Source organism: Gracilinanus agilis, chromosome 5 (genome assembly GCF_016433145.1).
Source record: "Gracilinanus agilis isolate LMUSP501 chromosome 5, AgileGrace, whole genome shotgun sequence".
In the NCBI taxonomy this organism is placed as follows: domain Eukaryota; kingdom Metazoa; phylum Chordata; class Mammalia; order Didelphimorphia; family Didelphidae; genus Gracilinanus; species Gracilinanus agilis.
In genome coordinates this window covers 99,390,095-99,418,033 of record NC_058134.1, presented here as the reverse complement: position 1 = coordinate 99,418,033, position 27,939 = coordinate 99,390,095, and the positions used below count along the sequence as shown (strand labels likewise).

Sequence of the window (27,939 nt, the reverse complement as noted above, 5' to 3'; positions counted from 1 at the left end):
CCTAAGGGGAACAAAAAACTGAAAATTGAATGTATTTGTATTTTGCAACTGGTGACAGAACCTTTTGTAAAAATGAAATCTTAAAGGAGAATTTTAGGCACCAACCAGCAGCCTTACAAGGAAATATTTGGCAGCTTCCAATTATGAATGGCTTCTTCCTTGGATGCATGAGGGGTGGGGGAATGGCATGGGAGTTATTGTAAAACCCTGGAGGTAAAGAGCCCTACTGGGAAAAGCAGCCTCAGGCCAGGTCAAGCCTTTTTCTTGATAGTGATACCAACCCCCTCCTGCCCATTCCAAAGTGTGGCTTCCTCTTCCTTGTGGATTTTGGAAGGAGTTCGCTGTGAAGAAACGTCCCATTTGTGGTTTTGGGCCACTGAACTGCTGAATGACACATTCTTGCCCCTTCCTCAACTCTCAATACACCTTAGATGCTGCCATGGGAGGCTGGGGGAGGGAGAACCTACCCTAATTCATATAAATGGCCACAGCACTCTCTCTTCCCTTCACCCACAAGAGGAAAGGGGCCACCCACAGGGCTCAAGAGCTATACCTTAGTTTTGGGGAAGGAAGTACTTTTTTTTTCCCCTTAGGGTGCTGCAGCCTCCTCCAGTTGTGGTATTTGGGCAGGAAGTGGTGAGATGCAAAGACTGATGCTGGAGGTGGGGGGGGGGCAAGGAGAGGAGGGATAATTTTTTTTTAGAATCCCAGCCTGGAGGTTTCTTTAGGTGAAACTCCCATTATAACTCCAGGGCCTGCTTTCTAATCCTGGTTTGAGCTGCCACTTCTTTAACCTCTCCTGCATATAGATAAAGTTGTCAGGAGGGCAGAGCCACCCCATGCAGGGCCAAACAAACCCTCTTAGATGGCTGCTTCATGGAGGGCCGAGGCAGGCACAAGTACTTGGCCGCCAGGCACCTTTTGCAGCCCAGTAGAAGAGAGTACTTGCCCTATGAGGAGGTGGGGGAGACAAGAACCAGTAATTGAGTCGAAGGGAGTGGGCAGTGAAAATCCAGGAAGCATCGTGGAAGAGGTGGACTAAGGTCTGCAGGAATAACCTGGGGAATCGGGTTAGGGGTGGGGTGTGTTCTAGAGTTTCTAGAAGCTCAGACACAGAAGGGGTATGGGCCAACCTAGCGCCATAAGGCCTTCCCGTGCACACTGTGGGAGAGGATTCCCGGACATCCAATTTGGCCCCGTTGGTCTCTGCACTGGTCCATCCCTTACAGGGGACCCAAAAGTCTTCGGCTTTTGGCTTGAGAGGCTCTATGAACCTTAGCACAGCCCGAAGCCTGGGAGCCTCACGGTGCAGGCAGCACGTGCAAAGAGCTGCGCCCAGGGCCGGGAGGGCCTTGCACGGGAGGCCCGGCTCGAACCCTATAACCGACGAGGTCTGCTCGAGGCCCCAAGGACACTGGTGGAGCCCGCGCGGGGCCCGCCTTTCTGCTGTTCGCTCCTACAGACCCTGGGGGGCGCTGTGTGCTCCGCGTCCGGGAGGAGGCGCCGAGCATTTCTCCTTCCTGGGCCAGCCAATGAGGGACCCGAACTCCCAGGATGCAGTGGTTATCAACACGGCGGCAGCTGCAGCAGCTGTGCGGTTCGAGCTGCAGAGGAGCAGGAGCGGGAGCCGGAGCCGGAGCCGGAGCGGGAGCCGGAGTAGGGCCGGAGCGCAGGTGCAACGGAGCTGGGGCCGGACGGAGCCGAGCGTGAGGCTGAGGGGCCCGAGCTGAGCGCGGGGCCGGGCCGCGGCGGCAGCAGCAGCAGCAGCAGCAGCAGCAGCGGCTGTGGAGGCGGGGGCAGCCTAGCTCGGGGCCGGCCCTCCTGGAGCTCACGGAGGCCGGGGTCGTCTCTCGAGTTTCTGGTGCCCAGTCCACTGACGGCCCCGGAACTCGACTTGACCAGAGGAATCTTCTCTCGTGGGACCTGGGTGCAGAGAGACCGGATACTCCGGAACCCGCCCGCCCACGCCACAGCCTCCTAGGGGCCTGGGAACGAAACCGAGGGCCATGGCCGAGGCGACCCCTGCACCGGTGAGGAACGCCCCCCCCAGCCCCAACCCAGGTTCTCAAGGAAGGTGCCCCTTATTCCTAGGCCCCTAGCCCAACTTCCCGGAGTGAGGCCAGGGCATCGCTTAAGCCTGGGATCGCTTAAGCCTGGGTCGAGGCCCGAGGTCAGAGAGCTAGCCAGCCCGGGGACAATTTGCACGAGTTACTTGGGGAGGAGGGCCCCCAGAGGGCGAGGGTCCCTGCAGCCTTGTTGCAGTCCCGGAGATTCCCTCTGCCCTTTCTCCATCTTGCTTTCGTTCTGTTTCCTCGCTGACCTTCAACTCCGTTCCCCAGCTGAGGACCACCCTCTTGTCCCATCCTGCGTCCTCTCATTGGGGCCAGAAGGGACAAGTTCTGTGATTCTTGTTCTGCCCACCTGCTGCTGAAAGCGGGATCCTGGCCAAACCTCTGCATCAGAGAGACGCCCCCCTTCCCCTCCCCCCTCCCCCATTTGTTCCTCCCCTTTTTTGGGGGGAGAGACTGCATTAGTATCTTTCCGAAGTCCTTTGCTGGCCCTGTACCTGGGAAGGAAGAAGAGAGGCATTAATTTTATATAATTTAGGCTGACATTTATAAATGAGTCTTGTCATAGCTACAGAATCATGACATGGTTTATTTGATTCGTAACAGGGAACTAGTTGTATGAGGCCCTATTGTATCTGACTGTAAGAACTACCACCATATAGAAATGGCTTCAAGAAATTTCTAGATAAATCTCTTGGTAACCGATGTACAATTAAGGGGAAATAATCACGTTTAGAACATTTTTTTGACTTGTAATTATTTCAAGAAAGATAGCTTTGACTTCTTAATACCCCCAACCTTTCTTTAATGCCCCAATGAGAGACCAAGTCCCCTGGTGCAATAAATTGGGAGCAGGTCTATGGTGTCTTTTCTAAGGTTTTTATTCTCTCAAAGATCCTAGGAAGGCATTATGGCACCTCCCAGCTCCTGTTATCAGGTTGTTTTTCAAATGTTTACCTTTCGGGTTCTCATCCAAAGACTCTTAAACTATCTCTTGTCTTTGTTTCTATGTGTTTGGGACTGACCTTGCATGGAAGTGTGACTATTTGGTTGGAGGGAACTGAACTCTGAAATGACAAGAAATTCACAGAACCATAGATTTTTAGAGTTGGAAATACCTTGCTGAATAAAAATCTGGGTATGCTTCAGTTCATTTTCAAATGAGGAAGAATTAATTGAGAAATCTTATTTACCCTGCATGAGGGCAAAACTCCATTTCATAACCCTGGGAGTTTCACCTGCACTTCTCATGTCTCCTCTGTCTTATCAGCCAAATAAGCTTTTCCTTTTTGCCAGGCTCCAGGCCTAGCTGGAAAGGTCCAAAAAAGCAATAGTTGAGGGAACAAGCCCTAGTGATTTTGAATTTTCAGTCAGCAGAAATGTCAGATATCTAGTCTCTCAGCTCTAGAATCTGAGGGGGAACAAGTTGATAGTCAGCAAACCTTAGAAATTGTTTCCTGTGTGCTAGGCATTCTACAAGACGTGGAGAGATACAGTAAAAAGATAGGCAAGCTTCTCTGGGACGTTACAGTATATTCACAGATAAGGAGTTGGATACATGTAAAGTTATGGAGGTTGCTGGCATTTGAGCCGAGTTCTAAAGGAAGAGTGGGGGAGGGTTCTAAGATGTGATGTGGAGGGAGAGAATTTCAAGCATGGGAGATAGCCTTGACAGAGGCTGGAGATAGAATACAATGTATAAGAACTGATGAGAAGGCCAGTTTGACTGGAACATAAAGTTCATAATGTGTAATCAGCCAGGAAAGATGGACAGGAGACTCCCCACAGCTAGCATTTTTCAACTACTGGCCATGAAACACCCTGGGGCTTAAAATACATGGGTGGAACTCATAAATATTGACTTCCAGATAAGTAGGGGTGATGGACCTAGGGGTGTGTAATTCTCCCACTATAAAGGATGACTGGGGCAGGTGGGTAATTAAGTGGAAAGTGAACCAGGCTTGGAGGTGGGAGGTCCTGAGCTCAGACACTGCTAGACTGTATGATCCTATGCAAGTCACCTAACTCCCATTGCCTAGTTCTAACCCTGTTGCCTTGGAACTGATACTTAGTATCAATTCTAAGAGGAAAATAAGAGTTTGAAAAGAAAAGAAAAAAAAAAAGAATGTTTGGGGGGATTCCTGAGACAAAATAAGAGAAATTAAGCCTATCTTCATGTTGAAAATTGCATTAATATATTTTGTTGCACAATTTAATATTTCAGTGAAAGATATCACTAACATTGCATTTTTCTTTTAGAATACCTATTTACATGACATGGAGCATCTGTATGAGAAGTCACCTGAATCTCTGTAAAATAGAGTTTGGACTAAATGATTTCCAAAACTTAATGAAACACAGTTTGAGGAAAACTCTAGTCTACTGAGTCCAAACTCTTTTGCTTGAATGTCAAGGCCTTCCCCACTATGGCCAGCACAATTTATTCTTTCTTTTCTAATCTGTGTTTTTTGCTTCGGCTAGGCTGATCCTATGAACAGGACTTGTTTTTTACCATAATTAATATCATTTCAGCCTCCTGCCTTTTCACTTGGAATGCTCTGTCTTCTCTATTTTTCTAAGTTTTTTATCTATCTTTGAAAGTTGATTCTTTTCAACCTGTCTCACTTGATTTTTCTGAATTTTACAAACACTTAGTCTTAGGCACTTGATAATTTTCTGATTCTTTGCATTTGTGTTAATTTTGTCTTTCCATCTAGATCAGTGGTTCCCAAACTTTTTTGGCCTACCGCCCCCTTTCCAGAAAAAAATATTACTTAGTGCCCCCTGTCACATACTATCACTGCCCCTTTACAGTTATAGACCACCCCCAAATGCACCTGTGGCCATCACCACCCTGGATCGCTGCAGCACCCACCAGGGGGCGGTAGCGCCCACTTTGGGAATCACTGATCTAGATGGTTAGCCTTTTTAGAATACTTCCCATGTTACCTAGTTTGGGGCTGGATGCTCAAAGTGTTGCAGTCTTGGATTCTTAAGTCGGAAGGGATTTTAAAAATCACTGAAGTCATCCCTTCGTGTGAAAAAGTTTGGCCTAATGGAGTGAAGTGACTTGTTCACAGACTTACTCTGTTACTGTCAAGTAACTATTCTTTCTACTTGAGACTAGATCCCAATTACTTGTTGAATATTCTTCTGCTTTACTAGTTCTCAAATCTGTGTTTTCTTTTGGAATGTAAGCTCCTCAAAGGCATGATCCATTTTATTTTTGTCTTTGTGCCCCCAACACCTAGAATAATGTCTGCTATGCATAGCAGATGGTTCATAAATACTGTTGATTGATTTTGGACCCACTCCCAGGTCCAGATGAGTCATGAGAGAACCTGGCAAGGGAACGGGCTAAAGCCCCAGTCCTCAGCATAAATTAAGTATTTAATAAATGCCTCTTGAATGAATGATATACATCAGGTTTCAGTTCAAGGCGAGGTCATATCTTGCCATCCTTTTTCATGTCAGACTCAAAGTCTGGACCCTCAGAGATCCACTAAGAGGTATCTGCTGACAGTGTCAAAAACTTTGAGGCATCAAACCCAAGGTCTGTAATGTCAGTTTGAGGATTCTGCTCCTTCCGCATCTATTGAATCTGTTATTTATTGGTGGGTTAATGCCTTATGACACCTGCCTTAATTAGGAAGGGGCCATGATATAGTAGAAAGAATGTTTGTACTTAGATTCAAAATACTTGGGTCCAATTCTTAGTTCTATTAGTAAGCTGTGTAATCATGAGTTAGTCACACAATATATCAGGACCTTATTTTCCTCATTTGCAAAATGGGGAATCATACTTTCCCTATCACAGGGTTATTATAAGAAAAGTATTGTGTAAACATTAAAACCCCATATTTTTATGTAAATGTGTGTTGTTGCTTCTCTTTCTAAAATTAATGTCTTAATATCAATTTATGCTCTACCCTTTCCCTCAAAGCCTTCTCTAATTGATTCCTTCTGCCAGCAAACAGCCCCTTTATTCCTACATCCCCATAGCACAGATGTGTATTATACCATAAATCTAGTTTATGTAGTTTATTTGTAACATAATAAATTGTAAGTAAAGTATAACCTGAGCCACATTTTGTATTAAGGGAACTTCCTTGAGGAATCCTTTTAATAAATCATTGACTAGTCTCCCAATTTCTCTTTTTATATGTTGTGATACTTTTTTTTTTTTGGAGGGGCTGGTTTTCTTTTCAAATGTTTACACTTTTTTTTTTGCTTACTTGTAACAGTCATCTTGAAATGTGAACATTTCTATGGACCAAACAAAAAAAGAGTATATATGAAACTGAACATTAGTTACATATCTCTCATACCACATATAGTGGTAAGGTAGGCCTTCTTTTCTGATTATACACTTTTAATATCCTTTCTGCTACTTTGTATGTATAATTCATTATTTGTAGCATGCTGTGTCCTATTTTGACCCACCATATAACCCTTTAGTTACCTTTGCAATGATCTGCAATTTTGCTTTCTTTTGAGATTGTAGTATCTTGTGCTTCAGAGCCCTAGAGTAACACAGGAAGAACCTTGGTATTATGAATCATATGTGATTTATATATTCAGTGCTTAGGACAATGCTTTTCTTATAGTAAGTGTTTTATAAATGCTTCATTCATTCATAATATAGTGGTTTTGTTTTAGGGAGAAACTTAGGGTTATTGAAAACTCTGGAAAATTTCCCAAGTACAATTTGGCCTATTTTCTTCCTTCTCTTCTTCCTTCTCAAATCTGAGGTCAATTCATTGTCCATCTGTGGTACCTATCTAAACTTTACATACTGTTGGACCAATTCTATAGGTTGCCTAATTACATATCTCAGTCTGTATAATAGGTGATTTTTAAAGCAGCCTAAAAACAAACCAGTTTCCCAGGAGAACAGAATATTTTCTAAGTATTTAGTGAAACAACTAAAATTCTAGGGGCAGCTTGGTCTGTTAGTAGTGTGAGAATGACCAAGACTGAGGGAAAAGCTTAAATGACAAAACCCTACAAATAGCAATAAATAAGAGGTTTTCCTCTTATGTCTTTATATGAAGCTACCTGTCTTTTCTTGTTAGGCTAGTAATTCTTACAGGAAGGGGAAACCCTTTTATTTTTTGAATCTCTTTGCTACTCTGTTCATTGGGTGTACACTTTAGTAAATTTAGTACAAATTACTAAAAATGAAGTTAACTATATAGCAGCGGCTGTTTGAATGTATTGGTCCTAGGAGGAGGTAACAACTCATATTTTTGTAACATTTCACAGTTTACGAAGTACTTTGCTCTCCATATAGTGTTGGGCCTGGAGTCAGGAAAACCTAAGTTAAAATCCAGTTTTTAGTATTTACTGGCTCTTTGACCCTAGGAAGTCTAGGCTTCAGTTTCTTCATCTGTAAAATAGGGATAATAACAGTCTTTTCCTCCTCTGATTTTTTTGTGGGCAAAATGAAATAATTGTAAAGTGTTTTGAAAACCTTGATGTGTTCTAAATGCCAACTATTATGATTATAGGTGGTATAAAGATTGTTGACTTTGCACATGAGGAGTATGAGGCTTAGAGAGGGAAAATGTACTAATGTAAAATCTTAGCCTTAGTGTAGTCTCAAAATTGTAGACTCTCAGAGCCCAAAGGAGGCTTCACAATCAAGAGCAATGAATTAGGAGACCAGTTCCATAATGGGAAGTGATTGCCCAGCTGTAACTTGACCCTGGGGATGATGGTTCCTAGCCAGGGTTATTCCAGTGGTAGCACTGTCTTTTAGAGCCTCTACTCCTTGAGACGGGAGCTTTGCTTCCAAAGCTCACACAAGGTTCTCAGCCACCGTCTTGTGGTAAGTATAGATAATTTCTTACCCATTCACCCCAACTTGTTTCTGTGTCTCTTTGTGTCTAGTCTCAGGAATGGGACACCAGCATACAACACCCTGCACCTCCAGCATCTCCTACAGTCCCCCACCGTGAAGCCCAGCTCCAGTCAGCTGAGATCTCACTGCTGGCTATCCTGGCTTCCATTCAGGCTGTGGAGCAGAAGGTGGAGTCCCAAGCTGCCCGATTACAGACCCTGGAGGGACGGACTGGGACAGCAGAGAAGAAGTTGATTGATTGTGAGAAGACTGCAATGGAGTTTGGGAACCAGCTGGAGGGCAAATGGACTGTGCTGGGTACCCTGCTCCAAGAGTATGGGCTGCTCCAGAGGAGGCTGGAAAACATGGAGAACCTGCTCAGAAACAGGAACTTCTGGATCCTGCGGCTTCCCCCAGGCAGCAAGGGCGAGGTCCCCAAGGTAATCTTTTGGTGGCTACTAGCTTGGCACACCATATTCTTAAAAAGCAATGGCAGCAGGCACTGAGCCAGTAAATGGCAGAACTCTTTGTCCCTAAAGTGAGTCAATGAGTTATTCCAAGAAACTTTGGGATATTTGGGGAGAACAGGGGTCAGAGTTATAATATACATTCTGGGCTAAAGAAAATGAAGGGCTTTGATCAAAGAAGTTGAGGTATGTAGGGAGAGTTTATCTTGATGACAGGTATATTGGAAACTGAATATTGAGAAGAAACCTGTAAAGACCTCTAAAAACAGCCTGTAGTTTGGAGTTAGATATGTGAGGGCATATAGAATAGGAAAAATATAACCAACACTTAACCCTCTTCAACCTGGAGCAGCTTGAGGCTTAGTGGAGATTAACACTTTGTTACTGGAGTTTTATTAGAGAGATCCAGAAATAGTCAAGATGAGAGGGCTGGCTATCAGATGTGACTCTGAAGTGGATGTCTCTGTTTTCTAGGTACCTGTGATTATTGAAGATGTGGCTGTGTATTTCTCTGAGCAGGAGTGGGGGAACCTGGATGAGTGGCAAAAGGAGCTCTACAAACATGTGATGAGAGGAAACTATGAAACGTTGGTGTCTTTGGGTAAGGAGTTACTCTCTCAGTGTTAAGAGTTGTGGGGTCTTTGTAAAAATCCTGTTTAATTTTTACCCATTAAATTAAAATTCTATGTCTGAGAAAAGAACATCTGCTTAGAAGCTAAAACTAAAAAAATGGGGACTGCACAAAAAACCTGGAACTCCTGCCTCTTCGGTGAAATGCTATTCCTATTATTCCAGGTTATTTATATACCTGACTTACTCCTCTATACTGTACTTGTAAACTTTGGCTTTGTCTCATATCTTTGTATCTCTTCACAAGACTTAGCAGAGGGCCTTATCCATTGTAGGTGTTTGATAAATATTGGCCACATGAGTGATTGGTGATGGATCAACTTTCATTAGTCACTTATTATCCTCTCTTCCTTTGAGATCCTTATAATTTACATCTTAAACTCGATCAAAATCATGGTGGCTATTTTCTACAGACCTCTTGGACACTCCTTCTTTCTTTGATATCTTTAGTGCCTAACTCACAGTCTTTCTCAACTCCCATCCTCATAGAAGGGGACTTCAGCATACTTATTGACACTTTTTAAACACCTGAATTGTTAAGTTCCTCAACCTACTCACTTCCCAGGACCTACTCCTCTACCCTATCTCAACCACACACAAAGATGATTAGACCCTGGATCTTGCCACAAATGTATCACCTCCATATTAAAAAACTCTGAAATCCCCTTATCTGATCATAATTTATTGGGTTTCTGCCTCCCTGTGCTTCCCTTATAAAACCTACTCTTCATCCATACTGTGACCTTCAGTCCTTTAACCTCCCATTTCTCTTTCAGGTTATCATGCCTGCACTAACCACTTTTTCTTCTCCCCATCTTGTCCCTCTTGTGAATTAATTCAACACTACACTGTCTTCTTTTCTTGAGTCCTTAGTCCCCTTATCATTTTGCTGATGGTGCCTTGCTAGGGCTTAGCCTTGGAACATTCACCATCAGCAGATATAGGAGCTTGGTTAGTACGTTTGTGCTGCTGAACAGAAGTGAAGAAAATCACACAGCCATTCTGCTTGGATCCAATACAAATTTATGTTACATCATATCTACCAAGCCCTCACTGCTCCTATGGGATCATACTGTACCTCCAGCATACTGTCTCACTCCACAGCATCTCTTCCAAGCTTTTCATCACTCCTCCAGCCTTTTATGTCCTCTTTTCCCTCATCCCAGCTAAGTACTTTGCCTCATATTTTGCAGGAAGAATTGAGTTCATTCATCATGAACTTCCTCTTCTTTCCTCTTCCTCATTTATCAGTCATGTGCCTTCTGCCACTATCTCTTTCACTCCTATCTCACATGGTGTAATCTTGTTCCTTACCAAGGCTAATCCCTTCATTTATTTGCTATCCCATTCCATCCCACCTCCTCTAGCAGATTACCCCTTCTGTCATCCCTACTGTTTCACTTATTTTCAAACTTTCCTTATCTGTAGTCTCATTCCCTGCTGCCTACATATATGCCCATGACTACCTGATCCTAGGGAAAAAACCCTCACTTGATCCTTCCATCCCCACTATTGCCTCATCTCTTCTGCCCTTTGTGACTAAACTCCTTGAAAACACTGCTTATAATAGGTGCCTCTACCTTCTCTTCTCTGGATCCTTTCTTACCCCTTCCATGTGATTCTTACTTCATTAGTTCACTGACACTGCTCTTCTAAATTATCAATGATCTCCTAATTGCTAAATCCAATGACCATTTTCAATTCTCAGTCTTTTTTTACTTCTCTGCAGCCTTTGAAACTATTGATCACCTTCTCCTTGATATTCTCTTTTCTCTAGGTTTCTAAGTGTTGGAAGTCTCTCTCTATTAATGTCCCTTTGTTTTACTTTGCCTCTCAGGGACCTGAAGGTCATTTACCACTGAGATGTGCAGATATCAACAAACCCTTAGAGAAAGGAAGTTGAGACCAATGAGTTGGGAAACTGATTACACAGGCACTGCCCCCCCCTGGACAGTACCAGGAAAATGAAGAAACTATGATTGGTTCCTGAGATGTGATGTGTGAGAGTTAGTGGGTGGAGAAAGGAGATCCAGCAGGAAGTAAATGCCTTCTGGCTGGAGCTTGGAACTGTAAGATTAAAATTAAATATCCAAATACTCCCAAGTATTATTTTTATAAGATTGATTAATAATAATAAATTGAAGTAAAGGGAAGTAAAGTGAGAGAGAGAGCATGTTTTCCAGTCACTTTAGCAGGAAAAAAGACCATGAGGGCATGGTTACAAAAACTTTTTAACAAAATATCAGGACATATGTGAGGACACAGAATTCTGAAAAATACTAAAGGAATTCTGGGGTACAAAATTCCAACTACACATTCACCCCTGGGATCCTTTGGGAGACTAGTCACCCCAATGGATCTTGTAAACATAACCAAACTTATAACTTAGCTAGAGGGATATACAATAATTTGGGGATAAAGGGAAATAAAAGAGAAAAAGAACATAACTAATGTTAGGTGCACTGACAAAAAGCCAACTGGGGGCAGTTACCTTTGTCATAAAAGTTTACATTCAAAATAAATGCATTCAACACCCCATGGTTCAATTTAGCATATCCCAAAATTCACTCTGGATCTTTTGGTGCAGTGTGTGGTTCCTGCAGGCATCTTCATGGTGCCTTCTCCAAACAGTTCACTTTCTGGATTCTGGGAGATAGCAAGTTTCTTATCCTAAAATTACTCTCAAAAGAATTTAAATTTTGCATTATAGGATAATAATACATTCTCCCCTGAGGAAGATGGTGAAAAAATCCCAGGGATCACCCAGGGATACATGGCTGAGTTATGAGGTATAAGAAACAATTGACAAAAGAAAATCAAAAACATCAAAAAAGTCTAAATGAAAGAGAAAAAAATAACTTTTGGATGGAATATAAAATATCAGAGTCTTATGTGTAAAAATTTTAAGTAAAGAAAAATAAATCTATAACTGGTCCTTGAATCAGGGCCCAATTAAAGTGATTTAAGCAATTATGCACTTACCCAATCAGTAGCCACGACTACAGAAAGTTTGCTACACTATGAAAGACAAAAAAAAGGACTAGATATTAGCCACAAATTGGGAAATAGCATTCCCTGGTCTCATTTTACCTTTTCTCTCAGGGATATGGGAGCCAGGATGGCAGCCAAAGTGAGGTGCTTGATAAGACGTGGCTTAGGGAAGTCCTGTGTCTAACATATGTCAAACAGCTGCAACCTCGAGCCTCAAACAAGTTCAAGACTCTGTATCTTGGTGCAGTATCTCATCAATCCCACTGGGATTGGTTGGTCTCTTTGACCTTTGTGCTCATTGGCATTGTGCAGGTTAGCTTTGTGCTTCTTTGGCACTGTGCAGTGGCTCTTTTTGTATTCCTTTCTTCTGGAATCAAACAGAATCATTAAGCAAAGTCCCATAATTTTTAAACAACGAATGGCAGGTTTCTGTAGTCTAAAGCTTTTCGGTATGCATTTATATTAGGGTTAATGGACATTTTAAACTTGCCCTAGTGCAAAATCAAAAAATCTTAATACTGGTAACATGTGCTTCAAAGTACAAAAAATGAAAGAAAAAAAGAAAATTCAAATATATTGCACATGCAAGGAAAAATAATGACAAAAAAGTTTTAAAAATCAAAAATATATAACTTACAATCAGTGGCACACTGTGTCAGCCAAGGAGAGGTAGAATACAAAGGTTTCTCACCCAAAAATGAGATCCATTTCCTTTTTAACTTGGCCATGATCCACAGTGTGAGTGCAAATGATTTTCACAGAGAAACAGCTTTATAAAACAGTAGTATAGCAGGTAATGCACATTAAAAAAAATACAAAATTCTCAAAAATCACAAAAGGGACATCAACTTATTTAAGGATTACTAATACAGGTTTTTTCCAACTAGTTTATGGAGTTCTTTAATGGTATTTTCTTAGGTTCAGGTATAGGAAAGTACAAATAAATACAGTGCAACAGAATATATAACCAATAACAAAAATACAGTAGCTGAAAATGATGTAGTGTAACAGAATATTATAGATTAACTAATATATAATCTTAAAAACAAAATTAAATGTTAAAACAATCAGCTGTAAGGGGAAAAAAGGGGTTTTGGTTGGGTGAATATTAAAAGGTTTGGTCGCCAGGGAATTGAATAATTATCAGTCCCCAATTAAGGAATAACCTCAAGTAAAAATGACTTTTGTGGAAGTTTATTTACAAATGAGAAGAGGAAGATAAAATAAGAAAATCAGAGAGAGGATAAGATAGGATAAGTAATCTTAACACACTAAGTAATTTGCTCTGGCCTCCTTGTTTAACCCAGGCAGATCTAATTAATCCTCAGTAGGAGGAGGCTCATCTTTGAGCCCAAGGTTGAGGGCCGGAGATGAATTAGGCAGAAGCTTCAATCACAGTATATCTTTTGAAAGAGCAATTTCTTTAGAGAAGTCCAAGAAGATTTAGTCTTCACACTCACCACATGCAATTCCAAGGGAGAGATTAACAGCACTCTCACTTAGTCCATGGTCTCAGCCAGCAGTCGGAGCTCCTCCAGGTCCTAGTCACTCACCACAAAAAGAAGCGATCAGCCGAGAGACAGAGCTCTGGAAGTTCTTTTAGTTTATCCAGGCCATTTCTTTCGTTACTTCCTGTGCCTTCCTCTTAGTTTATGTGTCCAATCACAAGACGCTTTTCTCAGTCAGTCAATTCTGATTTGTCACCTATTCTTGTACACATGGGTCACAGACCTCCCACTTGAGAGTTAAGTTGAGTTGTTTACACTTTTGGTGATTAGATTTAAGAATGGGCAGGGTAGATTTAATCTCATTTCACATGGCAAGTACAATAAGTATGATAGGATACAGTCATTATCTATAAAAAGTGCTCTCTTTACATGAGAGCAATGGATCCAAGAGTCCTTTTCTCCAATATTGATAGCTGTTGGAGTTGTTACTAGGACTTGGAATGGACCATCATAGGCAGGCTGAGTTGCCCCAGTGCACTGGAAGTTCTCAATGTATACCTTGTCACCTGGGTGCAAGTCATGGAATGAGAAGTTTGTAGGACCTGTTTGTATAGCAGCTCCAGATTCATGGAGTTCTCACAGTTTGGTTTGCAAATTCCATAAATAGAGAGGTAGTAGAAGTATCTCCCCCTAATAATGATATGTATGCAGGAGAGAAAGGCTTAGCCTGTATAGGAGGATGTCCAAAAAGCATCTCAAATGGTGAGATGTGTAGATCTTCTCTGGGCCTGCTTCTAAGATAAAAGAGGGCCAGAGGGAGAATTTTAGACCATTTTAAATGAGCCTCAGCGCACAATTTTCCATACTTTTAAGATCTCTATTCATTCTCAACTTGGCCTGAGCTCTGGGGATGGTATGGTGAATGAACATGAAATTTAGGAGACAGGATCGAATCAGTAAAATGAATTCCTCTATCTGAATCAATGCATGCTGGCAGGCCAAAGTAAGGAATAATCTCTTTTAAAAGCAGCTTGGCAACAAAAGCCACCGTGACTCAAGCAGTAGGAAATGCTTCAGGCCATTTGGCCAACTGATGTACTATGACCAGACAAAGTTTATATTGCCCAGCTTTTGGCATAGTGATAAAATCAATTTGCAGGTGTTCAAAAGATGTTTAAGTTAGAGGATGCCCACCAAAAGCTTTGCCATGAAAGAAGTACTGATTAAATTCTTGGCAGGTAGGGCAGGATGTACATACTTTAGAGGCTATGGTAGTTATGCCAGGGGCTATCCGTACTCTTTTAACAGAGTCCACAATTCCCTGGGTACCAAAATAACCATTTTTGTGAATAGATTGGCAAATTTGGTGCTAAAAACTTCTAGGGAGTAGGAGTTTTCCTTCAGATGACACCCATACTCTATTTGTCAATTTTACTTAAAAATTTTGCTTCCATTTTTCCATTTCCCTTTCATTATAAGAAAGGGATAGATTTAAATCATCAAAATCCCGTTGCTCCAAGAATTGCTCTCAACTGTTTCTTAGTGGAAGGTGTGCTCAATTTTTGAATATCCTCAATGCACTTAGGGGTAATATAGCGGGCACCAGAAGTTAAAATAAATCCTAAATATTTCACTTTGGGGAGACACCACTGAACTTTTAAGCCTTTGAGACCTTGTGGCCTCTCTTATGTAGCTCTAAAAGGAGATGTTTGCTATCTTCTTGGCACTCTGTGGCATTTGGTGAGCCCAAGAGCAAATCATCCACATACTGAATTAAACGGCTTATAGACAGATGCCAGATGGTTCAGGATCACCAGGAAACACAGTAGATAACAGCAAGGCAGCAGGACAGCAAACAGGATAGAGAATCAGGGTAGTATAGGGTAGTTATCAGCTACTAAGGAAAAGCAGCCAGTCTCTCCAGGTCAAACCAGAGAAAAAAAGCCCAAACCTCAGTTAACTGTCTGACCCATACTTTTCCATTCTAGGATTCTTTCCCTGTTGGTCTCGTGCCTCTGAAAACTTGCTCTAACCCTCTCTTCCTTATAACAGTACCCTCTGATTCCAGTGCCCTTTATACCTCCCCCACCCCTGACACCTTTATAAAGATCTTTGGGTATTACCTTGGGCTCCTCCATGCTGAGGGACATTCTCACCTTGATTATAGCATGGACAAACCCCGCTTTGGATATGATGTTGCTGGGTATTTTGGTGTGAGTTAATAATTTCTAAAGTTATTATTTCTAATTTTTGATTCCAATTCCTACAGTTCATCATTATGTGACCCCTTTTTGGACAGAAGTGGCATGTAAACAATTGCTATTTGGATTCCTGTAAAAGGGCAATGACCACTGGCTGACCTTAATTTTCTTTTTCTTTTTTTATCAAATCTTTCAGTTAAAGATTTTCGTTCCTTCCTTAATGTCTCTACCAAGCCATTGGACTCCACATTTTTCTATTCATGGCCTTTTGATACATAAACTGTGATCCCCCTTAATTCCTCAAGGTCCATATTAGGCCAGTTTGGACAATTTGTCTTAAAATAATCTTGGACCACTTTGCAAGTTATTTACAAACTGTCTCCTAATTTGTCCCTTTGGAAAGGTCAAGGTCTATGTATCTACCTCCCAGCTCAATAAGTCTATCCATAAACTGGGAGGGAGTTTCATCATCTGTTTTCTTAAGACTCTCAAACTTGTTCTATATACTTGACCTATCAGAGCAATCTTTCATGGCTTTTAGCAATGCCTCTCTAGGTTGGCATAGTTGTAAATATTCTTCTTCATTGTTTATGTCCCATTTAGGATCTTGCTTGGGCCAGTGAACTGCATTCCTTCCCTGGGTTTTATTAACAAGAGAAACAATTTTATTTTTCTCTCTTTCTGTCAAAAAGGCTTAGAGTAAATTTTGTCTCTCTACCCATGAAGGATCATAAGTGGAAAAAATGTTCTCCAGCTTCTTTATTATGACCACAGGTTCATCCTCAAAAGTAGGGACATTTTGCTTGAATTTCTTAATATTTTAGGGTATAAAAGGTGTGTGGTGCCTTAAGGTCATCACTTCCCTATCCCTATTTAAGGTGGGCACTTCCCTTAAGGGGAAAAGGCCTTTAGTTGAATTAGTTGCAGTCTTTGTCTTTTGGCTGGATGTCTGTGTTGATACAGAGAAAGTAAGAGGAGGGGTAGAGGGAAGAGCCCGTGAGGTGAGAGGATGGGATTGCTCTGGGGATGGGGAGTGCTGGCAGCTGAGAGAAGGGACAGGGGTGGGTGGGGCACTAGGAGAAGGGAAGGGACAGGGGAAGGGTGGGATGGCCAGGAGCTGGACAAGGTGAGAGAGGAGGTATTCTACTTGAAGCATAGGTAGGGAGGGATCTTTCTTTTGCATCTTGTGAACCGAGGCAAGAATTTTTCCAAGTTATCCAATCAGGTCTATATTTTAAGTAGGCTAGCTTTTTGTTGTTTAGTGTTGAAGTCAATGAAAATAAAGACTCCCAGGAACATCAAGAAAAAAAAAACAGTCTGGTAAGGTTTTCAAACTGAATAAAGGTCTCTGGGAGTATAAAGTGTTCTGTCAGATTTTGAACCATGTTTTGTAACATGTTTCTTCCTCAAATAAAGCTGTTTTTTTTTTGTTTTGTTTTTTTAACAGTAAAAAGCAAGGACCCTGACTTGGAGGTTAGGAGAAGAAAAAAAAAATCAGAGGCTTATTCCCCCCACCAAAATATAATTTGACTTCAGGTCCACTGACTTGATACCCCACCCCGTGCGGGCTAATTGCTCAGGTGCAATGCTCTCAGCCAGGAGTGTGGAGAAAAAAAAAAAAACACAAACCTCAGAGTCTGCTTAAGTCTGGCTCAGAAGCCAGAAAGGGGGTGGGACTGAATAGCGCAGGGTTTGTTGCTCCACACTGTGTATGAACCACCCCAGCTGCAAGCTAGAAGGTTCAAATGGCTACCAGAGCCGCTACCTGGGGGTGGGGCTGGATGTAGCAGCTACCTGGAGTATAGAGTGTGGGACCATGCACAGAGCTGCAACTATGGGGCTATGACCAGGGTTGGGCAGTGCGTATTGGCTATGACCAGGGCTTGGGTCATGTGCATTGGTTGCTTCACGCTATTGCTGGAAAGCAGTTAGTGCAGGCTTGAAAACCCTGATAGGTAGGGGGAGGGATTGGCCATGGCCAGAAGCAGGGGAAATATGTACATGTTACCTTCTCCACAGAGACTTGACCCAGAGACCACTGTGGGAGGTGGGACAGTAGCCAGGAAAACAGCTGGCTGAGAGAGCTCAGGGGCTTTCTTGGTGGGCAGCAGCAGCTTCTAATGTGAGCGCAGCAACAGCGAGAGAGTGCAGGGCCTGCCGAGAAACTCTCCTGGTGGGTAGCGTTAGGCAGGGAACCTTGGGAAACTCCAAAGAGAGTTGGGGTGGGGAGGGGAACCCATGGCAGGAGAAAAGCCTGGTTTCTCTATTCACTTAAAGGTTCTGAAATCCTTTTGTGTCGCCAAAAAATGTAAGATTAAAACTAAATATCCAGATACTCCAAGTATTATTTTTTATAAGATTTATTATTAATAATAACTCAAAAGTAAAGTAAAGTGAGAGTGTTTTTTCAGCTGTGTTAGCAGGAAAAAGACTTTGAGGGCATGGTTATAGACACTTTTAACAACAAAATGTGAGGATGCAGAGGAAAGGAATTCTGGGAAATACTAAAAGAATTCTGGGGAACGTAGTCCTGGGATACAAAATTCCAACTGCACAGAACCTGAAGGAACCCTTATCAGTGGGGATCTTAAATCTATCATGGCGGCCAATAGAGTAGTAAGCTAAGCAACTCTCTCCTCTTTCCTATCTTTCCCTCTCTTTACTATTACTACTTTGATGTAATAAAGTTATTAAAACTACTAGTAACCTCATAATTTAATTTCAGCTATTACACAAGACAAGACATTAGTCTCGTGGTTCTCTTTCTGCCTATTTGAGTTCTTTCTCAGTCTCTTTTCCTGGATCTTCATCCAGGTCTTGTTCACTAATTGTGGGTTTCCCATAAGACTTTGTTGTGGACTCTCTTCTCTTCTTCCTCTTTATTACTTCACTTGGTGATCTTAGCAGTTCCCTTGGATGTAATTATCATCCCTGTGTGGTTGATTCTCAAATCTTTTTCCTGCCACACCCTCTCTGCCACGCCTTCTAGCTTCACGGCTCCAACTGCTTTTCATATATCTTCTTTTTTTTTTTTTAAAACCCTTAACTTCTGTGTTTTGGCTCGTAGGTGGAAGGGAGTGGTAAGAGTGGGCAATGGGGGTCAAGTGACTTGCCCAGGGTCACATAGCTGGGAAGTGTCTGAGGTCAGATTTGAACCTAGAACCTCCCGTCTCTAGGCCTGACTCTCAATCCACTGAGCTACCCAGTTGCGCCTCCCCCCCCCCCCCCCCGGCTTTCATATATCTTAAACTGGATGTCCATTAGATAAATTAAACTCAACAAGTCAAAAACTGAACTCCTAACTTTTCCCCAAACCTTCCTCCCTTTCAAACTTTTCAGTTACTGTGAAGGGCATCACCCCTACTCCCTCACATCCTTGCATCCCTCACTACCCATTGGAGTCATTTTCAACTCCTCACTATCTCTAACCTCTCATATCCAAGCTATTGCCAAGACCAATGTTGATGTCAGCTTTGCAATATCTCTTGTATGTACCCCTTTCCCTTCTTTGACCCTGCCACCACTTAGTGCAATTCCTTATCACTTTACCCCCAAACAATTATGTTAGCCTACTGGTGAATCTGCCTTAAGTCTTTCCTCATTCCAATCTAGCCTCCATTTAGCCACTGAAGTGGTTTTCCTAAAATGCAGGGCTGTCAACCTCCTACTCAGAAACCCTAGTAGCTCATTTCTAGGATCTAATATAAAATCCTCTGGCCTTCAAAGTCTTTTAGACCTTTCCAGTCTTCTTTTACTTTACATTTCCCTACATACTCTTCGTCCCAGTGACCCTGACCTCCTTGGTCTTCTAGGAACTCTTATCTCTCAGTTCTGGATATCTTCTCTGGCTGCCCTTAATGCCTAGAATGTGTTCCTTCTTGTAAAAGTGAAATTTGGGAAATGTATCAAACTACATTTCCCGTGGTCCAACAGGTTTCCGTTTCCGGGTCTTTGGGGGCATGGGGAGGTCTACGTAGACGCAGAGAGGGTTTAAATCTCCTGGGTTAGGAGGGAGTGGCCTCTTTTGCGAGTAGGTGCTTCCAGGAAACAGGAGAGAGTAATGGAGGTGGTGGCAGTTTTGAATGCTTACAAGCGCGTGGTCTAATGATTTTATCTATAAACATGGCTTTAATTAAAATACTAATTTATATATTTATACAAGCCTTTATCATTTTTCATTTTTATATTCTTCATCTCCACATACCCACTTCCCTATTTCCTTCAGGTTTCAACTAAAATCCTGTTTTCATAAGGAAACTTTTTCTAATCCCTCTTTATTCTAGACCCTTTCTTCTGTAAATTATTTCCTGTTTATCTTATATAGAGCTTGTTTGTACTTGGCTTGTTGTCTTCCTCATTAGATTGTGAGATCTTTGAGGAGCTGCCTTTTGCTGCTTTTTATAGACCTAGCCCTTAGCACAGTTTTAGGTACATAGTGGGCATGTGAAAATTGCTAGGGAAAGCGTGGAGGACAGAGAGTGGAACCTTAGTTCCCCTGTTCAGTGGTGTGGTCCATGCCTACTGATTATTCTTTTCCAAATTACATAAAAAGCCACATTTGTATTTGTGCTATTTGAAATGTGGGTAGAGTCAAAAGAGAATTATAGTTCCTTTAGTTAATGCTTATGAAGTATAAAATCTATCTAATTGCTTACCATCTTAGGGAGTGGGAAGGGAGAGAATTTGGAACTCAAAAGTTAAAAAACAAAAAATGAATGTTAAAAATTGTTTTTTACATGTAATTAGGGGGAAAAAATAAAATATTTTCTAAAATGCTTACAAGGACTCTTCCCACAGGGCATATGCACAAGATTGGGAGCTGAAAAATCTCAAAGGTCTGAGTTGGGAAAATTCTTTTCCCATAAAGTATATTGGCTACATGAAGAGCTTAATGTTTTTCCCTTCTTAGTTTTTTATTTATTCCATTTGAATGTTAGAGAATCCATGTCTTCAAAATCCAAGTGTTAACAACATAGGTCATGTCCTTCCTAATACTTCACCTTTTTCCCTACCAGACTATGCCATCTCCAAGCCAGATCTCTTATCCCGAATTGAGCAGGGGGAGGAGCCATGTGGCCAAGAGCTATCAAACACAGAGGAAAGAGAAAACCCAGTCCATCCCAGTACTGGTGAGTACCTCTGCTATTAGAAGGGATGGAAGAGGGATCTTAGCTGCTGCCAGCACCATGCCATGGGAAGAATTGGAATATTTGGGTTCTTTCAGAGTAAAGAAGGAACTGGAGAAGCCATTATGAGAACACAGACCTAGAGACTGCAGCTTTTCCCCCCTAAGGTCATACTACTAGAGTATTCTAAACATGGCCTTTTATTTGAATTCTAGGCCTTTTGTCTCTAATGCATTGTTCTTCCACTACAGTGACCAGATGTTCTCCCTTATGGAAGGCTCTTAATCTTTTGGGCCTCTGGTTTCCTCCTGTAAAAAAAAAAAAAAAAGTGATTAGATAATCTGAGGTTTCTTTTAGATCTAAAAATCTAGCATTTGTTTAAACACCATCCTAATAATACTAAAGTCATAGGATTTTCCTTTGTATGACCTGGCTAATTTTGTTCTTTATTATTAAACCTGATCACAAATCCCACTCATTACTCAAAAGGAGTAACAAGCTGTAGGTGGAATTTCCCTCAAAGAAAATTGGAACACGACCTACTATATACATTGATCCTTCTGAGAATATTTCCTTTTCTTCCTTTAAAAAAATTTTTTTTTACTATGAACTTAACAATCAATAATCATTTCAATATACAAACAATTTTTATTTTCCTTCTGTGCATTAGAAATGTTTTCTTGATTCTCATTTTTCCCATGTTTGTCATTACTGACTTGGCACCCTCAAGAAGAAGCTTTTCCTTTGTAAATATGTGTTTTTGAGCAAAATAAGTCAATATAATGGTTATGTCTGAGAAAATGTCATTCTGTGTCTCTAGTCCATCACTTTCCTATTAAAAGTGGGAAGTATGCAGCTAGATGGTACAGTGGATAAGTTGCCAAACCTGGAGTCAGGAAGACTTGATTTCAAAATTTTTTCATATTTACATGATTCATATTCTTTCTCTCCCCTCCTCCCACCCCCCTCCCATATAGGAGAGACATTATAAAGGTAGAAACAACAGGCCTTGACAACCTAATAGATGTGGGGAGTGATTCAAGAATAAAAAAAAAATGACATATATGTGACTAGGAGAATATTGATACCTTCAGCCATAACTGAGAAGTCAGAAAGAAGGGAGGGTTTGGTGAAAACAATGTTGAGTTCCCTTTTGGAGATGTCTATTCCAGTGGGCAGCTGGAGGGTTGAAATTAGGGTCTAGAAATAGCTTAGGGCTAGACTAATAGATCTAAAAACATGTGCTTAGAGTTGAGAACTGAATCTTTGGTGGCTGATGAGATTACCAAGTGAAATAATATAGAGGGAGTAGAGCAGGGGGACCCAGAACAGAGCCTTGAGGGATCATTTTGGTTATATAAAGATTGAGCAAAGGAGACAGTAGTGGTCAGATAGGTAGGAGGAGACCCAGGAGAAAGTGGTATTGCAGAAATAGAGAGAAACGAGGATCAAGAAGAGAAGGGTGATTGACGGTCCAAGGGCTACAGAGAGGTCAAGCAGAATGGGGAAAAGGCATTACACTTGGTAATTAAAAGATTATTGGTGACTGAAGAGAGCAATGAGGAGGTAGGAAGCCAGATTATAGAGTTAAGTGAGGAAGAGGAAGGGAATTGTAGACATAGACTGCCTTCTTCAGGACTTTAGCCACAAAAGGAAGGAGAGGTGTGGGATGAGAACTAGTGGGGATAGATAAATCAAGTAGAAGTTTTTTAATGCTAGAGGAGATATTTGTTAAATGAGAGAAATGGTGCAAGAGAGGGCACTTTGCTGAAGAAGATAGTATAGAATGGGATCATTTATGCATGTAGAGGAGTTTGCCTTGGCAAGGAGAAGAGCTGCCTCTTACTGTTAAACTATTTTTATGTTTTTTTATTCACAAATAAAATTTGTGTATTAATATTCTTATGTATTTTTATATATTTGTAAGCTATTTTCATATATTCATATCTCTGCCATAAGAGAGAAGTAAAAGACATCTGAATGATGTGAGGGGAGAAGGGGAAGTTCACAGTAATCACTTTAGTCTTGTCAGTGAAATAGGAGACAGTGTTCTTAGCTGAGGAAATAGAGAAACATGGGAGGTTTGAAGAGGTATGAAAAGAGTTTGGAAAACCTTTTTTTGTGTGCTTTGTTGAGTGGGATGATGAGTTGATGAGGGAGGGAGGTGTAAAAGGATTGTTTTGCTTCACTGAGGGCCCAGGTGAGATTGTGCAACATAAATTTGTTGTAGACCCTGTACCAAAGGTTTGTAAATTTTTTCTTCACTTTCTGCAGGCCACAAACAGGAGCAAAAACAGCTGGTAATGGGAGTAATCTAAGGTTGGGAATTAGTAAGTCAAGATTTTCAAGAAGATAAAAGGGCAAAAGACAATGTAGAGGTTCCTCATGGAATCAGAATGGCAAAAGGAGGAGAATGTTGGCCTTGCGTTTGGATGGTTTGGAAAAAAACTGCAGGAGGAAGGATTAGAGGTCTCTGTGAGGACAAAGAACAGGACCGAGGGAGGGGCGAAAAGCCAACAGGTTATAGTCTATTATTATAATAATATAAGATCTGATAAGGGGATTTCAGAGATCTTGAATGGAGGTGGCACATTTGTGGAAGGCGGCAAGATCAAGGGTATGAATTTCTGCCCACGTTCATACAAGTTGAAGTGATTTTCTCAAGGTAAGCTACGTAGCAGAGCTAAGGCTAGAACCTCTTCCTTCCATGCATATATCATCTGAAATTAGCCCTTTGGTCTGTTAGTAGATTTGAGAGATGTCATGTAGCTTGTAACACAGGAGGGGTAGATTATGTGCTGAACCAGCTGCCTTACTGCTTTGCTGGATCCCGTGGCTGCACCCATAAGCAGCAGAGGCCACAGAGTAAGGAAGTCCGATGATTTGCAACCCCTGACTCTCTTTCCCCTATAGAAACCAGTGCGCTGGCTTCTTCTCAAGATGTTCTTCCCTGGATCAAGCAAGAAGGAGGATGTGGGAGGAATCAGCAGAGTCTGCAAGAGAGTGAGATCTCCACGGACCTGTGCACGGGTAAGGGTTGGATCTCTTCTACCCCTGCTCGTGATGTATGTGCCCTGGTGAAAGCAGGAGTCAGGGAAGTGTCAAGGCAGATATGCCCATCTCTCCCACAGGGATGCGTTACTTATTGCAAGACCAGCACCTCTTGTTAGAAATCCTCTTACAAAGAGTTATTTTCTAGCTAAGCAGAGGCTGCCCTTCTCTAGGAGTCTCCACTTGTGTTTTCCTTCGGAACAAGTCCTTGCAGGAGAAATAGTGAGGAAAATGATAAGGATAATAAGATTTAGAAATGGAAGGGACCTTGGAGCTCATGTAATCCAGTTCCCTCATTGTAAAAATGAGGACAGTGAGGCAAGATAACTTAGCCACGGGCACAGGGACTCCAAGTCATTTTTGGACTTTGGAGATCATTCTTGGATTGAGTTTTAAGCTTGTGACTTTGAACTCTTGCCCAGGGTCTTACCTCACTAGGACTATTCTTCCTTTGACTAGGGAGAGAAGGAAAATCTTCTGAACCCGAGAGCCAGTACCAATATCTCTGTATCTTATTTGCCTTGTTTGCTGTGGGGCCCTTCCTCAGGCATCTTGATTTAATAGGTCATTATTTTAACATGAAAGTTGCCTTTTCCTTGATGTTTTCATTGAGCAAATTTAAGTGTCTTTGTGTCAACCCTATGCCAGTCTTTGGTGTGTGAGTGCATGTATGTGTGTGTATGCACACGCACCTGAGGCATTGGGCTCATCAGCTGAGAGGGTGGGGGCAGCTAGGTGGATGTTGAGAGCCAAACCTGAAGATGGGAGGTCCTGGGTTCAAATTTGGCCTCAGACACTTGCTAGCTATGTGACCCTGAACAAGTCACTTAGCTCCTATTCCTCAGCAGTTACCGCTCTTCTGCCTTGGAACCAATACAGGATATTGATTCTAAGACAGAAGGTTTACCAAAAAAAGTGGAGGAGGTGGTGACGTGAGATGGTCCTTGCCTTCAGGTAGGGAGATGAGACTAAGGTATGTGGGACATGAAGTAATAATACCAAAAAATACACAGTGATTCGTGATTAGCCACAGACAGGTTCTGTAGGGGATCGCCGTGAAGGGCTGAGCGAGGCTTTGTGGAGAAGATAGAACTGGAGCTGGGCCTTGAAGGTTGAAGAGGACTTAGAGAAATAGAGAGGAAGGGGAAGGACCTGCCAGGATGGCCATAGCAAGGTCTCTCCAGAGAAAAGGTCATAAGTCAGAAAGTTTGGGTGGGGGGGGATGTCGGGAGGGAGCGGGAGGGGATGGTAGACTGAGGCTGGGTGGCGAGGGCTTCGAATGCCAGGCTACGCTACTTTTCACTGACTGGGATTAAACAGCAGTAAGATAAAAGAGGGCAGGGAGCCACTGCAGACTCACGAGGCTATTGTTTAAAGAAACCAGAGGCAGAAGCGATTCACACGTGTGTGTGTGTGTGCGTGTGCATGTGTGTGTGTGTGCTTTCTCCCAGCAGAGGACTGGCTGGTCAGTAAAGAGAAGGAGAAGAGCCAGGAGAAGGGGTCCAAGGACCTGGAGCCGAGCTGGGTTCTGCAGGGCCGAGACAAGGAGAGCCTCCATCCCACCCCAGACCTGGGCCTCGGAGGAGGGCCTTGTGAGAACCCCTGCAGCTCGTCCCTCCTGAGAGGCCCCGCTGGCAAACCCGCCCCCTGGGAGCGAGACTTCAGCGCCCTTTCTCCCAGCCCCTACTGTCCGGACGTGCCGGCCGCAGTGTCCGTGGAAAGGCCTTATCCCTGTGCCGAATGTGGCCAGAGCTTCAGCCGCAAGGAGCACCGCACGCAGCACCAGCAGGCCCTGCACAGCCCTCGTCCGTTCGCCTGTCCCCAGTGCCCCAAGAGCTTTGCCCAGCAGGCCACTCTCACCAGCCACTACCGCATACATACGGGGGAGCGAGCCTATACCTGTGCCCAGTGTGGGAAAAGCTTCATTCACCAGTCTACGCTGACGACCCACTACCGGACCCACACCGGGGAGAAGCCCTATCCCTGCGCAGAATGTGAGAAGCGTTTCAGCCGATTGTCCACCCTTTTGGAGCACCGCAGGACCCACACTGGGGAAAAGCCCTACCAGTGCACCGAATGCGAACGCCGCTTCAGCCGCCTCTCCACGCTGGTGGAGCATCGGCGGACCCACACTGGGGAAAAGCCCTACCAGTGCGCGGAGTGCGAAAAGCGCTTCACGAGGCTGGCTAACCTGACGGTCCACCAGAACACCCACTCCGGGGAGCGCACCTACAAGTGTGCTCAGTGCGGCAAACGCTTTGCCCAGAAGCCCAGCTTCTTGCGCCACCTCCGCAGCCACACCCAGGAGAAGCTCTACCCGTGTGGCCAGTGCGGGAAGAGCTTCATTTGCCGTTCCTGGCTGGTTCGGCACCAGGGCAGCCACGTGGGGGAGCTGCCCCGTCCCTGTACTGAATGCGAGAGAGGCTGCCCACCCCCTAAAGAGCCCCCTGCCGGCCCCTTGGGCAGTGGGGGCCAGGAGAGGCTGCAGACCCCCGAGAGCCTCCTGGGAAAGCACGACGTAGAAGGTGCTCGGACTGGCCAGGACCCAAAGGGGCGCCGAGGGGCCAAGGAACAAGGCGGTAGTGCCCAGGGGGGCCTCGGGGAGGCCTTGCACAACCCCCATTCCTATGTGAAGATGGAGAATGTGGGCTAGCAGCCGGGAAAACCCTGCCCAGGACGGAGGGCCAGCCGGGGCCAGCTCCTCTTCTTGGAAGGGACCTGGGGCAAGGCCGCAGCCTCTCTGGGCATAAACAACCAGATTTTCTCAGGAAGGAAGTCGAATGCGAGGGCTACGATGAAGCCTTGAGGGGGTTTCTTTCTGCAAGCCCAGGAGAGGGACTGATGGGAGGAGCGCTCCTGCCGGAGCTTTCATTATACTCTGAACTGAACCAGCCCACTGCAGTGACACCAGGGAGGAGGTCCGGGCTGGGGGCAGGCGGGGGCTGGAAGCCTATAGAGCCTCGACTCCTCACCGTTTTGAGGTTGGGTGCACAGGCCTGGCATGACTCATTATTTGCTTTGAAGCCCTAAGTTTTTAAGAGAAGTAAACTTTTAACTATGCAGATTCTGAAGCAACTTCCTCAGGCCGGATTGAAGGTTTCCCAGTGATGACTTTTCTACTTTTATTGGTCCATCATCTCATTTTTAAATGACCACTGCAGGGGACCAGTGCTGTTCCTTTGTCCCTCTGCATCCTGCACTATCTTGGGCAAGGCCAGAAGATCCTCAGCTCTGTTTTCACCTAGCACGAGGGAAAGGGCAGTGATGGCCAGAGCTCACCCGGCTTAGACAGTGGAAGGACAAACGGGCTTGGCACTGGCACGGATTTGGCTTCTGGCTCCTCCTTCTATAAACCTAGAGATTGTACCAGATAACCTCCAGGTTCCCTTCCAATTCTAAATCTACAATCCTGTGAACTCTTCCCGAAAGTGTCTGTGTCCCATTTGCACTAGGTTGTCCCCTGGGCATGGCCAGCCTCCTGGGAGGGTCTCCGAAGCACAGATTTCTGATCCGGAGGAAATCATGGTCTGGCTGCAGATGGCCTTGGAGCTCCAACAGCATTTGTTCCCCTCAGCCATATTTCTGAGATTGCTCATCTTGCATAAAGCCCGGGGTTTTTGTTTTTGTTTTGTTTTTACCTGTTCTAACACATCCTGGTTCTCCTGGCATCTGTGTGGCCTCAAGGACAGTCAGCATCCCTGGCCTAGAGAGAAATGCTGTTATTGTTCTCCTGGGGCTCCCGGGGCTCCCTGCGTCTGGCCTGAGGCGCACCTCGGAGCCTCCGTGCTCGGCAGGCAGGAGGTAACAGATGTGAAGCGAATGCGGGATGAGGCCTCTCCTAGCTCAGGTGACCAGCTTTCCCCACTTGGCTAAACGCTCTCCTCTGCGTCATCCCCTCCAGTGGCCTACTCCCCAGAGAGGAATTGTTTTCCAGAATTCTGTTTCACATTATAAAATAATCACATACGTCTAGTTCTGTGTCAGGGCTGTAGGGGATACAAAGCTCTCTGCCCTTTTGAGGCAATTATATATACCCATGAAAAGAGAAGTGACAATACCAAGAGCTCCTTGAGTACCCGTCCCAAAGATTTAAGGGTCTCTCCTTTAAAAAAAT

The 27,939-nt window shown here is 43.5% G+C and overlaps 1 protein-coding gene across 1 annotated transcript; it reads left to right on the top strand.

The window, feature by feature from the left end:
* The first annotated feature begins 1,532 nt into the window (after positions 1-1,532).
* On the top strand, positions 1,533-26,478 carry LOC123249877 (zinc finger protein 436-like). The gene is made up of 6 exons (XM_044678974.1): positions 1,533-1,706; positions 7,962-8,351; positions 8,853-8,979; positions 23,688-23,804; positions 25,280-25,360; positions 25,451-26,478. Exons 1-6 carry the CDS (start codon positions 1,533-1,535, stop codon positions 26,476-26,478), a joined length of 1,917 nt encoding a protein of 638 aa, XP_044534909.1.
* Positions 26,479-27,939: the final 1,461 nt, after the last annotated feature.

Coding starts and splice junctions, on each gene's coding strand:
- LOC123249877 (XM_044678974.1), top strand. CDS start 1,533: ATGAGGGACCCGAACTCCCAGGATGCAGTGGTTATCAACACGGCGGCA. Junction 1,707..7,961: donor GGGGCCGGACGGAGCCGAGC/GTGAGGCTGAGG, acceptor CTTTGTGTCTAG/TCTCAGGAATGGGACACCAG. Junction 8,352..8,852: donor GCAAGGGCGAGGTCCCCAAG/GTAATCTTTTGG, acceptor TCTGTTTTCTAG/GTACCTGTGATTATTGAAGA.